The 13994-nt window shown below is 43.2% G+C and overlaps 1 protein-coding gene across 1 annotated transcript in view; it reads left to right on the top strand.

Moving 5' to 3' along the window:
- The window catches only part of fig4a (FIG4 phosphoinositide 5-phosphatase a), a 30740-nt gene that overhangs the window by 10374 nt on the left and 6372 nt on the right, over positions 1 to 13994 (top strand). Inside the window, exons 11-21 of the mRNA XM_068724578.1 lie at positions 1165 to 1262; positions 3313 to 3446; positions 3715 to 3831; positions 4703 to 4748; positions 5270 to 5418; positions 5556 to 5722; positions 7913 to 8051; positions 9252 to 9310; positions 9510 to 9657; positions 10116 to 10199; positions 11138 to 11339. Of these exons, the coding sequence (XP_068580679.1) occupies positions 1165 to 1262; positions 3313 to 3446; positions 3715 to 3831; positions 4703 to 4748; positions 5270 to 5418; positions 5556 to 5722; positions 7913 to 8051; positions 9252 to 9310; positions 9510 to 9657; positions 10116 to 10199; positions 11138 to 11339 (1343 nt within the window). The remainder of the gene's footprint in view (positions 1 to 1164; positions 1263 to 3312; positions 3447 to 3714; positions 3832 to 4702; positions 4749 to 5269; positions 5419 to 5555; positions 5723 to 7912; positions 8052 to 9251; positions 9311 to 9509; positions 9658 to 10115; positions 10200 to 11137; positions 11340 to 13994) is intronic.

Here is a 13994-nt window from a genome sequence, read left to right as displayed (position 1 = left end):
GCAGCATCCTGATCATCAAACACAGTCCTTATCTGACGTTTCACAAATGCTGTCAAGTTCTTGCACCGTCGGGTGATATTTCACAGTATTTGTGCTTGTTTGACACATTTTGCCCTTGGTGTTGGTATACCTGGTTCACTTTCTCTTTTAATTGATATTTTTTTTTCTCATCTAATCCTCTGAGAAAAGGAATAGTGAGAAAAGAGATGAGGCCTATTTCCCAAAATGTCTTTTTTTATTTTTTTATTATCCCTTTAAAACGTACCTGCAAATGTAAAATTTGGCCAGTTACTGCTGCAGAGGCTGACGCCTGTTAGACGAATGTAGGTCAGTGAGGGACGTGTCTGTGAATATAGAGTCCTTATCACACTGTGCCGTCCCCCCCGTCCCCTCGCCTCTGTCCTGACTGTCAAGACTCGTGTTTACATAAGTGTATATATGTAAGGTCTTTATGATGGCTCTGAAGTGGACAAATGTCTCGGTTGTGAAGGAGATGACCTTAATTGGGTTACTTTTCTTCATTGTCATTATCAACATTCCCTTCTCGAGGTACAATAAGAATGTGAACGGGTGTATGGAGATGTAAGCTCTCAGCTGCACCTGAGGCCTGAGTACAAGAGCAAATAGACAGTTTGTATCGTCAGTTTTTACCAGTTGGGACTATCTGACCTATTTCCTCTGCCCTTTCTCGTGGCTGCTTCACCGGTCCATCTTTACTGGTTGTGGGGCTCCGCAGCAGAGCCACACAGGGACATTAAACATGCCTTTTAAAATACAGAATGTAATGGATTTGACTGCATAAACCCGTGAACAATGAGCAGGATCAGAGACATCACAGGCCAGCGTTACACCTGTATGCTTTCTTATTTATTGTGTCTATTGTTAGCAGTTATGTTGTTGACCTGCTTGAGTTTGGAGAAACTGATTTTCAGAATTCCACGTTTTTCCTCTCGGTTTCTTACACCTTTAAACGAAACCCGTTCTGTTGACACTTTCAGCTACAATCCGATACAATAAGACACTTTTTGTCTTTTTGTCGATACGTGAACTTTACACGGTTGTGTGCTATTGTTGTGTTCAATCATTTGTGTGTTTTCAATGGAGAGAAACACTTTTAGAATTCCCTTAATTAACACCAAACAACGGGTTTGACTTCTCTTACAGTGGACCAAGCTGACCCATACGCCCACGTAGCTGCGCTCCATTTTGACCAGATGCTGCAGCGTTTTGGCTCTCCTATCATCATCCTCAACCTGGTCAAGGTAATACACACACACACACACACACACACACACACACACACACACACACACACACACACTGTAATCCCACTACAAGTGTAACAAGAAAGAGTTTTTATAATCTCTGTATTATTTTACATTACAGCCAGGTAATAACATAATAATAGGGGACTAACAGTTTGATAAGAAAGCGTCAATCATTTAGTAATACCATGTAATTACCAAAGATATAATCCGGTATTAACAATGGATATACCTTGGTAAAATACTATGAGAGTGAAATGTATGAAACAGGGTAAGCAGGGGCCAAAAACAAAGGGGAATAATGGGAAAACTACAGTAACAATACAATGCTCCTATCAGTGCAGTATTATTGAAATATGTCTGTTAAATCACTCAACATGTAGTTTTCTGTGGTTTTGGAATTATTGGTGGTAAATTGGGGAGATTTTGATACTCATGTGTGATTTTGGTGGGTGGTGATATCTGTCAGTTGAAACTGTAACGTCTAACTATCGATCTTCCTCTGCGTTGCGCACAGCAGTGATGAAAGGGAAGACATCTATGCACACAGACACATTATGTTCCTGTAAAATCAGCATTAATCCTCCAACTGCTCTTGAATTATGAAAAACAATGAAATCCCAAGAAACGCTTACGGAGACGATAACAAAATGCTTCACGCCATTCCATGCAAAGAAAAATACATCCCGGTGTGCAACACTGTTCTCTAGTGCTCTATCAAGTCACTTTTGCATTGCCTTTACACATTTACACACGCATGACAACCTCAGGCACACAGCCGTGCACTCTCTGGTTCCACGCTCACGTTGTCGGTCACAAGGGGAGCTGTGAGGCGGGGGGACCAATCGCAGACCTCGGAGTTCCGCACACGCCACAGCCATGTGATATGTGCAGACTGTGAGGAGTGAGGGAGGGGGGGGGGGGGGACGCCCTGCGTACACACACACACATACACACACACACACACACACACACACACACACACACACACACTCTCTCTCATCCCAGAGACAGAGAGACAGGAAGGATTTGGCAATCGACCGTGAAACCGTGACGGTCCATCGCTTCCCGCTGTCACACCGGGATGGGTGCGTGGTTTTGTCATGGGTCGGTGCCTGTCTGTATGTTAAGAGAGGAAGAGAGCACATGGCCAAGCATGTGAACCACCTTTCCAACCAGCCGACTGAATTTGAGATAAACATGAGGCGTAAAGCGCATCATTTTACTACACAAACCCATACATTGAAATAATTACGGTAGGCATTTCTGTCCACAACGGTGCCCATGACCAGCCCCGTCTTGTATGCACCTGTGTGACTGTTACTATCACTATTTGTGATTATTACGGTGAACAGCAGATGTGTGCACGTGTAGCATATTTCTGCATATGACGTCAGCTGCTAAATGATGCCTCCAAGCCCATTTTCACCCAGGGTTCTCAATCAAAAAAAAAAGGGCGTAATGTGCGGAGAAATAAGTTCATGCAGTAATACCTTAATGGACTGTGTGGCCACAGGCACAGCTTTATTGACATCAACATATTATTTGTACGTCATTTCTTCCCCCGTTTATCAGTTAATTATATATCTGGACTTGAGAATCAATGTAACTTACAGCAATCAAGCTCATCAGATGTCAAACATTTTGGCTTGAAACATTTTTTAAATGAAATAAAGAATAATATATAATATGTGTTCTCAAACTTGTACTAATTGGCAATTTGACTTTGTTAAGATTCCGAATGCAACAGCCATTTCACCCCTTAATCCCTCTTTGCAGATATAATTTGCAAAAATATCCCGCACAGCTTTAATACTTATATTATTATTATTATTATAATATATTCCCCATCTACCATCATACTGTATATGCCCAACTCTGCATGCATCCTTGAAGTGGTTTCTCGCAGCTCTACTTTTCTCCGAGACGACCTGATTTGATCTCACCGGTCGGACTATACGTGCCGCTGTCCTCGTTGGACCGGATCCCCCAGCGCTCGTGGTGGGGGGAGTTAGTCATACGTGTATTTCTCTCCGTTGTTCTCCAGAAACGAGAGAAAAGGAAGCATGAGAAGATTCTGAGTGAAGAGCTCTACCCGGCTGTGATCAACCTGAATCAGTTCCTCCCTCCAGAGAACTGCATCGACTACATTGCCTGGGACATGGCCCGCTACACCAAGAGGTGGAGACTATGAATGTGTCAATGGAGTGAGCTTAGATCAGCTGAAAACCCAATTTGTTTTTATACTTGAAAAAAACAATTGCTATGTCATAATTATCATCTGTAGCGGAAAGTGGACATTTATTTTCCTGAATTTGTCCTTGTTTGGCTTTCTGTTAATGCCTTGAAAAACATGAATGAAAAAGACAAAGGTATTGTACATCGTCACTGTGACTCAGCTAAAAAAAAAATATATGAATATGATCTTTCCGTTTCTCTTTTCTCTTAGTAAACTGTGCAACGTTCTGGACCGCCTGAGTATGATAGCAGAGAACGTGGTTAAACGCACAGGCTTCTTCAGTAATCGCTCCGACTTCTACTGTCATACCATCAGACCGGATGACAGGTGAACGCGCACACACACACACACACACACACACACACACACACACACACACACACACACACACACCCACACACACACTCACACACTCACACACACAGAGGTCACGTTGGGGTAGCGATGATATGAGAGAAAGTGTAAGAAGAAGGAACCATGAGCTCAGCCACACCACTGTCTTTCCCGCATTTGCATCTCGGACTCATTTTCGTCGGGGGGGGGGGGGTATCATCCATTTTCTTGGTCATGCATATTCAGATTCATCCACTTATCGACACAGCTTCACTTTGAAACTCTCCAGATATGAATTCTTAATGGGAATTACGCCCGATGACAGTTTGGTCGCAGAGAGCTTGCTGCTAACGAGCCGAGTGGATTTCCGTCCATGCGCTTTAACACGTGGCTCTTCCATTGCTAGCATGTCTTCATCTCTCTCACCCAACATTACTATTCTGTTACATAACCCAGCGACCAGGCCGTGGCAAGTTCTTACAACCCTTTCATTTGCATTGCATTTATTCGGTTTGTCTTGTTCTTATCACACCATTCTTGCTTTTAAGCATACATTCGCTCAACACTTCGACTGTAATCACTCATTGGTCTCACTGTTAATGTCACGATGAGATGCACTTTGCTGAGCTCCCCCTCCGAACTATTTACAGGCAGTATTTCCTTGCCGTTATTCTCACTCTCAAAGGATGAAGGAGTCTTGAATTGACAGAAACCAGGGCCAGAAGTGGACCGTGTTCTGTGTCTGACTCTTCTTGGACAAGCCGGGGGGGAAACCAGCCATCATGGCTCTGTCTACCAGCACTATTATTGTATTATAATATTATACTATATTATTCTTTAAGCTGATTTGAATGTCATTTTTCAGGTGGGGAGATGTAGGTGGACACATCACAGCCAGTGGACGGGTGCAGGTATGTCACAAAGCGAACTTTTGTGTCACAATTCAAATATTCTCCCGAGTTTGTGTCTCACCTGCAGCTTTTGTACTTAGAAAAATAAGTAGTTGTGTTAACTACTGGAGAATCTTTATCAATTGAGTTATATAAGGTAACAATTAACCCACGGCTCAGTTCAGAGCAGGGAGACTTGAAGGCCAAAGGAATCAGCTCTTCTTATCATGTTTATTTAAAAGCAGCTCCACATTCATTGCAAAACTAGGCCAAAGCTATTAGTTGCATAATGAGTTTTTAATGGAAACCATGACACACAGTGATCTTCTTAAAATGATTGAAGCTGTTAACTGCGATCCAATGGCAACCACTTTCAGAAGGTAAATGCATGGAGATACGTTCGCTACTGATGCTCCACTAATAGCCTTTCTATGTAGCGTGTGTGTGTGTGTGTGTGTGTGTGTGTGTGTGACTACGTACATTAACATCCTGTTTATTAATGACGTGTCATCAGTGGGTTTCATGAGTCGTTGTCGTTGCAGACCGGTGTGTTGCGGACCAACTGCGTGGACTGTCTGGATCGGACCAACACCGCCCAGTTCATGGTGGGGAAGTGTGCGCTGGCCTATCAGCTTTATGCACTGGGGATGATTGACAAGCCCAAACTGCAGTTTGATACTGACTGTGTGAGGTAAGCAGATATGTAGCTATAGCTGAATATGTTTTATTATTACTAAACACATTTGGTATATGTGTTTTGAACACGAGGAAAGATCATGGTCCATATTAATGTATATTTGTGTGTGTGTGTGTGTGTGTGTGACCCAGGTTGTTCGAGGAGCTGTATGAGGACCATGGAGACACTCTGTCGCTGCAGTATGGCGGCTCCCAGCTGGTCCACAGGGTCAAGACCTACCGCAAGATCGCTCCCTGGACACAGCACTCTAAAGACATCATGCAGACGCTGTCTCGCTACTACAGCAACGCTTTCTCAGGTGCCTTTCTTACACGCGTGAAAAAACAATAACTATGAAGCGGCTCTATGATAATCAGTCGCTAATCTCTCATTTTGATCACGCGCTCCATCCATTTTATCCTGAAGTCCATCCATATTAAACCGCCAACTCCGCCTAATGCACCACACCCTGTGAAACTTAAACCCTTGTGTTCAAGGTTACCACGGAAACGTAGACTCATCCTTTGAATGCACTTACAGATTACACACACACACACTGAGTACATTCAGGTTATATATAGAAAGATAAACCCACACAAAACCCCAGATATTCACATTTTGTCATTTTATTTTTAAATGACAAAATGTGGGCGTATCCATTTCAGCATCAACAGCTAAGCACAGTCAGATCCAGCATCGGCCCCTGAAGAAGTTGTTGCCGGTAGCAACAACTTCTTCAAAGTTGTTTTTAATGACATTTTTCATTTATTGTCAACAACTGCGAAGATTTCTTATAGTATTATCTTGAGAGGATGGATTATTCATGTTTTTATCTCTCTTGCAATTAGCGACTAGGATCTAATTGCCAATCAGCGCTTGATGTAGTGGCTTTGCTGTGCCTGCACTTCAGATTTCTAATATTTTGAAATGACACCCTAGTTCGACGAAAATGTCCGCGTCTGTCCTCAAGCGTTTTTAAAACACACTAGTGACAACAGGTGGCATCTGTAGCCCCAGACATGAAGAGGAAGGTTGTGCGCCGTGTGTTGAGGTGTAAATGTGGTATTTGGTATTTTCTTGTGTCTTTGTTATTAATGGGGGACAAACCAGTTTTGAAATCGGTCCTGTATTGAGGGAGAACGTTGCATTCTACAGAGAAATATAAAACAGTTTTCATTGTCTTTTGATTGATCCGGTCTGTTTGTTATTGTGTCTAAGCTTAAGGAGAAGTTGTGTTGTCAAATCTGAATATTGGGCAGCAACAGGTGTGTGTGTGTGTGTGTGTGTGTGTGTGTGTGTGTGTGTCTCACTCACTCACTCACTCACTCACTCACTCACTCACTCACTCACTCACTCTCTCTCTCTCTCTCTCTCTCTCTCTCTCTCTCTCTCTCAATACTGGACTCATTTGAGAAATAGTTGTCCCTATTAAGAAGTTAGACACAGAAACATGGGCTCATGGGGTCAAGGTTGAAAAACATTGGTTCCCCTTTCAGTCGGGAGTAATAGTGGTGCTACTTGACCTGCTAAGTCGACTCGGTCTGTGTCTTTGCTTTTAGACTCATTCACTTTAATTTGAAAAAATTCGATCATTGGTCCGTTGCAGAGCAGATCCGGGAAAGTAGCAGAATGTTAGTTCAGACTGAAATGTCAAGTGACTTATATAATGCGGCGCACAAACACAAACACACACACACACACACACACACACACACACACACACACACACACACACACACACACACACACACACACACACACAGAGAGACACTATAATGCACAAGTAGTCAATACTCTACGAACTGCACACTCGATAACGGCATGACCTACAGCGTATCAAGTAAGTCTTGTCATTTGAAGTCGTTCGGCAAGATGACTGTTGCTGACTTCTGCCTCTACATCTCAGTAATTCATCTGGTGAGACATGGTTCCTTCTGTTTCACATGTGCATCATGTTGCTCATCCATAACTCTCATCTCAGGATGTGTCACATGAATCTCTGAAATTGGAAAAGAGAAAGGCTTTAATAGAAGCCAATTTAGCTTCTAATGACCCGCCGCAGGTGTCGGAGCAGCTGCACGCCGCTTCACGGCGCTGAATCCACAGACACGTGTAGAGATTGTTTCAGCACGCTCCCACAGCCGAGCATGTTGTAGTGTGGTGGTTCAGAGAGTTCTTTTACTGGTAAGTTTCCTGTTCATGTGAAGAGGACGTGTGCTTGAGTGAGTTCAGCTTCACTTCCATTTGAATTAATTGGCTCCTTTGCAGTCTCTCGTCTTTTCTTGTAAACGTCAGGGACTGGTGAAGTGTTTAGTATCTAGAATTAGAAAATATAAAACAGTATAAGATTATAGATGTATGACGCTGGACCGTGTGGATGATTATTGTGTTTAATTATATATGTAATAATGAATTCATATAATCGTTTCTTCATGTAACTTTAGTCCCATGAACTCTTACTTGAGTATCTACTGAATGTAACGCTCTTATGTTGTTTGGTTGTTGTTAGACGCTGACAGACAGGATGCCATCAACTTGTTTCTCCAAGTCTACCAGCCATCAGAGTCCAAGCCACACCTGTGGGAGCTGCCCACTGACTTCTACCTGCATCAGAGGAACAGCATGGCCCTCCCCCAAGACAGACGCAGGTAAACACTCATGCTTGCACACTTGCGAACACACGTATGCTTGCTGTACATGCATACACACACACACACACACACACACACACACACACACACACACACACACACACACACGTTTGAATACCTTAACTGCGGTTACTAATGAACATTTTTTAAAAAGCAACTACAAGGACCTTTGATTTTGTGTGGGTTTTTGGCAGCTCCTGTGGTCTTAAGAGGTACTTTCTTCTTAGAATAAAGACTGCATTTCCCATAAGCACCACCGACTTGTGACATAAACATCTTCATCTTGCTAGGTCTGCGTATCGTAAATATACGATATGCTGTAGAAATAGCCAATCTCCTCGCTGATGGGCTTGCTGTAGGTCATATAGAGGCATCAGTATTACATTGAGACATTGTTTCATAACCAGTTAAAAACTGCTGGAACTAGCTTTAATATTTGTGTTTGTTTTGGGGTTGATTAAATATCTTAGTGGGGAATCACTCACAAAAGATTAACACAGTTGTTATGAAGCCCAGGTTTTTACAGGTCTGCCCTGAGTGGTGCTGCTGTTCACCCGGGCAGGATCTTTATATTTGATCGCTTTTGCGGTCATTCCGATCGGAATCGCTATCGAACTTCCTCTTTATCTTGATTTAAAGAGCTTTGCACTGTGAAGCCGTCCGCACAGGATCAGCGGTGAAACCGCTCTGTGCTCGCTGTGCCATTGTTTTCCTACGGAGAGAGAGAGCGGATGCAACCAACTAGGTGGCTGTGGCTGCGGAAGCTACCGTTGCCACCGCCAATTATTTTAACTTTGAAAGAATTGAGGCGCTCATTATTGGCTTGGTCCTAATAACTCGTTATTCACGTCGGTCCACAGTCGTTTACGTAAACAGTTGTTTACGACTTTGCAAGCTGTTTGCTCTCGATTGTCTTCATGCTTACGTAAAACTAGACCCAGTTTTCTGCTACAGGGCAGCAGTTTATGTTGCCACAATGGGCCGCGGTAGAGCTCAGCCGTTATTCTGAGGCTGGAACCGAAATCAATCCAGCGGACACACACTGCGCCTCTCTCTCTCTCTCTCTCTCTCTCTCTCTCTCTCTCTCTCTCTCTCTCTCTCTCTCTCTCTCTCACCTAAGTAGCACATCACACACTAAACCAGAATCGCTGCTTTCACTCAAATTGGTAATATTTTGTGTATCTTGTCTGTCTCCAGTTACACGCTGTGGTGGACAGCAGGAATCTTGTCCTACCTTCCCGTGGCCTACGATGAAGGTATCTATTATGCTATAAGCGACGATGATGTCTCCAATATCCATAATGTGTAGCAGATTAATGCATCGATCCATTTTAATGAAAGTATCGACGTTGTTCATCCTCGTTGAGCTTCACGATGGAGGTAGATTGACAGCCAGCTGTTGGGAGTTCTCTTATGTTGCCTCTAAGCGGTTTTTTGTCTCCTGTGTGGACGCAGTCTCCTGTGAGGACACCATGAAGAAGGTCCAAGTGAGGAGAGTGAACCGCTTTGAGGAGAGTATTGACATCTACACAGAATTCTTCAAGCCTTACGAGCTCACCTCCTTCGATGACACATTCGGCATCGCCATGACCAACTCTGCACGGTGAATATACACACACACACACACACACACACACACACAGAAACTTTTACACAATAACAGATTTTGGTGAGACATAAAAGAACCACAAAATCTACAAGCAGAGACATGTTTAAAGGTGCTAAATTCCAAATTCGGACCATATGTATTGTTGAGGTATTGCCGCCGCTCGGCTCTCGATGTGGCAAACAGCGCAAACAACGGCAACAGTGTGTGACTTCACTCTCTGCTCAGGACGCCATTACTTCACTATGTCTCTGCATAGCCACTAGTTGTGTGCTGCTGTATTATGCTCTGGATTTCTAATTTAGCACCTTGAAACATTGGTGACATGTTTGTTGACATTTGGTTTATGGGAAACAGCTTTGATGAATAGTGCACCAAACATTCGGTCCCTGTTTTTGTGATCTTACTGCAGGTTGTCAGCTCATGTGTTCCCTTCTCATTTTGTGCTCATAAAGGGAGTTCATGCCCAAGACAGTCGGAGTAGATCCAAGCCCATTCACGGTTCGAAAGCCAGAGGAAACCGGAAAGTCGGTGCTGGGGTGAGTGCATCTCAGGCTAAGTCCACATCTGTGATGTTTTGGTTGGTGTGTGTGTGTTTTTTTATGTAACATATTCACTGTCACTGTGTCCTCATACACATGGCTTAATTTGACACTCTGTTTCTCAGGTTACCGAAAAAACAAGGCCCACTCCTGCTCACACATCACATACTATGACACAATAAGCTCCTAGATTAGAAACATCATGCGCTGATGACTCATAATTGTCTCCACTATATTGCTGTACAGCCTGAACACAACTACTCTACACCTGACCCCCTCTGACGGGCTGTTATCAACATGCATAACTACGTATGGTTAATCATTCATTGAAATGGAAAAATGGAAGCAACCCTTTTGTTTTTACTGTCATAAAAGCCCATCGATAGATGTTAACTAACGATCATTTATTAGTACTAATGCGATGCGTTTCTATAAACATAATTCAACATTTGATTAAGACTCATCTTCTCAAGTTTCAGCGCAGGAAGTATAATTAATTGGAGCCAGTAAAACCTGTTTTTCTACCATAACGGTTTATTACATGATCAATAGACTTCGGTCTGTTAGTCTTGTTAAAGCGGTCTTCTTATGGTCCCTACCCCCCACTGACGCTGACGACTCCTGTGAACACAGCTCATGTATGTTAGTGAACATGTGATCGATACGGTTCAGGATATTAACACCATTTATGGTTGTAGAAATTCTTGCAGGCTGAGTCACAACCTTGGGTAAAGATGCAAACATCTGCCATAGAAATCAACTTCTTACGTAGTGGAGATGTTTAGATAACCAGTCAATAATCAGTTCACCAAGAAGAAGGTTCACTTACTCAGACTAGAGTAGACTGACAGTACGGACGTTGAGTCTGCAGTCGTGTTAGTTCAACGTCAACAAGTGTGTTCTTGTGTGTGAATCGTTTGTGGCTGTTTGTGCAGCAACAAGAGCAGTAAGGAGGAGACGCTGCTCCAGAGGAAAACGGCGGCCAGCGCCCCCCCTCCCCCGAGCGAAGAGGCCATCAGCAGCACGTCGGAGGACGACTCGGAGGAGGACCGCGACGATGACGGATCCGTGTCCCAGCGCTCTACCCCGATCAAACTGCTGACCGAGACCGGAGGAGAGAGCGCCCGGACACAGGAGGTATGAAAACACAAAGCGTCTGGTATCCGACGTCTGGACGTAGACCGACACGTTTACTCTGCAGCAGTGCTTTACAGTTTACATTTAAAACACCTCAAGGTGAATACAAGAAAGCACAAGAAAAACTAAATCTAAATGGTTTAATGTGGAGGAAAGAAAGCATCCTATCAAATGAAATCATCTAATGATTCAAGGATATGAAATCCTCTCCGAGGACCTCTGGGAAATCTTATCCCAGTTTATGCCACCTGCTGTACTTTGGACGTCAACAGGATTTTGCGTACCAATTTAAGTACGCTACTCTAATTTTATTTTTCTCCTCCCACTCCCCCCCCCCCCCCCCTCTGAGTCCACGGTGATAAAACATCTGTGTTTCTGTTTGCGTCATTTGGAAGAAGATCTAATCAGCCTCGGTGAGCGGGGTTTCCACACCCGAGGGTCTGAACGGCGTGGGTTTGTGTTGATGTTCGTTTTAGGGAGAGTAGAGGAGCAGTGCGGGACTTTCTCCATCTCTTTGCATAGTAATGGACCCAACCCTCTTCACACACAGTACTGTATACGACATACCTGTAAAACCTGATCCATGCTGCCTTAAAAACGAATGAAACGAAAACAAACTGAGGAGCACCACTCCTCTGTGGTTCTTGTTTTCTCCTCGTTCTTCTGTGGCCTCCTCCTTTAAGGCCCTGGAATCATTAAGACCTGTTTGTAGGACTTGTGTCTTGGGATTTTCTCTGCTTTTAGGGCATCAGGTGATATGTGTGGCCTCCTGCAGGTGTCTTCACTTTGTCTCATTTAATCTCCTCTTGTGAAGAGAGACGTGTTGTGAGTGTCGAAGTCTGCTTTGACAAAGTCGGTGGTTATTTCTGGACACATCTAAAAAGAGGTCAGTTGTTAAGTAAATGTGTTGTTGTTATTGCATCCGGCCCACAATGTTCTTTTGTTAAAGGTGTCATCTGTGTTCAGTTCCAGTTTTGATTTATTTCCTTTCTACCACATTCATTGAGATGTTCTGGTATCAAACCCTTAAGCATTAAAAACCTTGTGCTTTAAATAGCTTAGAGACTTTATCAGGTTGTTTTCCTCAATTCCCATCTTTATGTCAGCAGCCATTGAGCACAAGATGGATTTTGAAGAACATGGAAAACAAATATATCAAAACTGCCCACATAGAATCTGAACCAAAAGAGAATTCAAAAGGACCTCTGGAGGTATTCTCTTATTTTCCTCTCTGGGCTTTGAGCCGGCAGCTGATCATGAATATTTTGGTCTGGACAGCTAGCTCACGTGTTGGTCGCACACACACACACACACACACACACACACACACACACACACACACACACACACACACACACACACACACGCGCGCGTCTCGTGTCTCCGTCCCAGAGAATGGATTGCGGGGGTGCCAGCACAAAACATAACTGTTAAAATATTTAAACATCAGATCATTACTACACTCGCCATGTAATTACACATGCTCATTTCATATTCCCCTCAATACGGGCACACGTGTGCCTGAATGAACATGAATTGATTTGCTGTGTGTGTGTGTGTGTGTGTGTGTGTGTGTGTGTGTGTGTGTGTGTGTGTGTGTGTGTGTGTTCACAGCTGCTGTTTGTTGGACGTGGTCCTGGAACACCCTCATACGTTCACCTCGGATCAATACATTGTGAAAATAGAAAGCATCACAGTGTGTTGAGCATGTTGCGGTTAAAGAGAGCGATGGAGTGAGTCGTTCCATAACGAGCTTCTCTCCGTCCGTAAATTACACCTCCAGGATTTATGGTTTCATCTCAATATCATCGTTTTTTTCTTGATTGCGTAGTTTTTCAATATGATGAAGTACCTCGATCCTTCGGGGATTTATTTGATTCGGGTTTACAATTAAAACAACTCTTCTCCAGAACGCACCCAGAACTACACACCCAGCACCTGACTGAGCCCATTAATCAGTCATGTGACCAAGTATCCAAAAGAGTATTGTCAGCGTTGTGGTAAATTCACCCTTGAAAAATGAGGTTGCACTTAAAATCAAAAAATCTAAAAATCCCATCACCACTCAGTTCCCTTTCCATGTCATCACTACGCCTCTTGACATTTGGTTTAATCTAATGTTACCATGGAGTTCAATAGAAACGGTTAGTTTAGCGCTTTGCAGCCCTTAATCACGGTTATCACACAGGAACTACCTTTTTGCTCTTTCCACCTAACAAGTCCTGACGTCAAACATGTCATTTGAACATTATTTCCTTGAAACAGAAGGGAGTGTTTGGAACATTGGGGAGGATGAATGTCAGCGTTATGATACATTGATATACAAGTTTGACTCTCAAGAATCTCCATGTGATTTGAAGATATAATGCTGAGCGTCTTCCATAATATTATGGAAACATCAACCTGTAATATCTCATTATGATCTGGTTTTCACCCCATTAATGTCACCGCATTACAAATTCAAATACAAATATTGCACCGACAGAACCGTTGTGTTGCAGGTTACCGTATTTCCCCATTGTTACCCTTTGTTTTTAGTTTTGCATAACTAATATTGCATGATCATAGTTAATTAAAAGGGTCACTGGATTAGTCAGAAACAGACATTCCCATTTAGCTATTGGGTTAATAAATGTTTTTTTGAAATGATCGTAT

This window comes from Cebidichthys violaceus, unplaced genomic scaffold (assembly GCF_023349555.1).
Source record: "Cebidichthys violaceus isolate CVI_PGR_0920_01 unplaced genomic scaffold, fCebVio1.0.p SCAF_31, whole genome shotgun sequence".
NCBI lineage: Eukaryota > Metazoa > Chordata > Actinopteri > Perciformes > Stichaeidae > Cebidichthys > Cebidichthys violaceus.
This window is presented reverse-complemented; position numbering and strand designations above follow the sequence as displayed.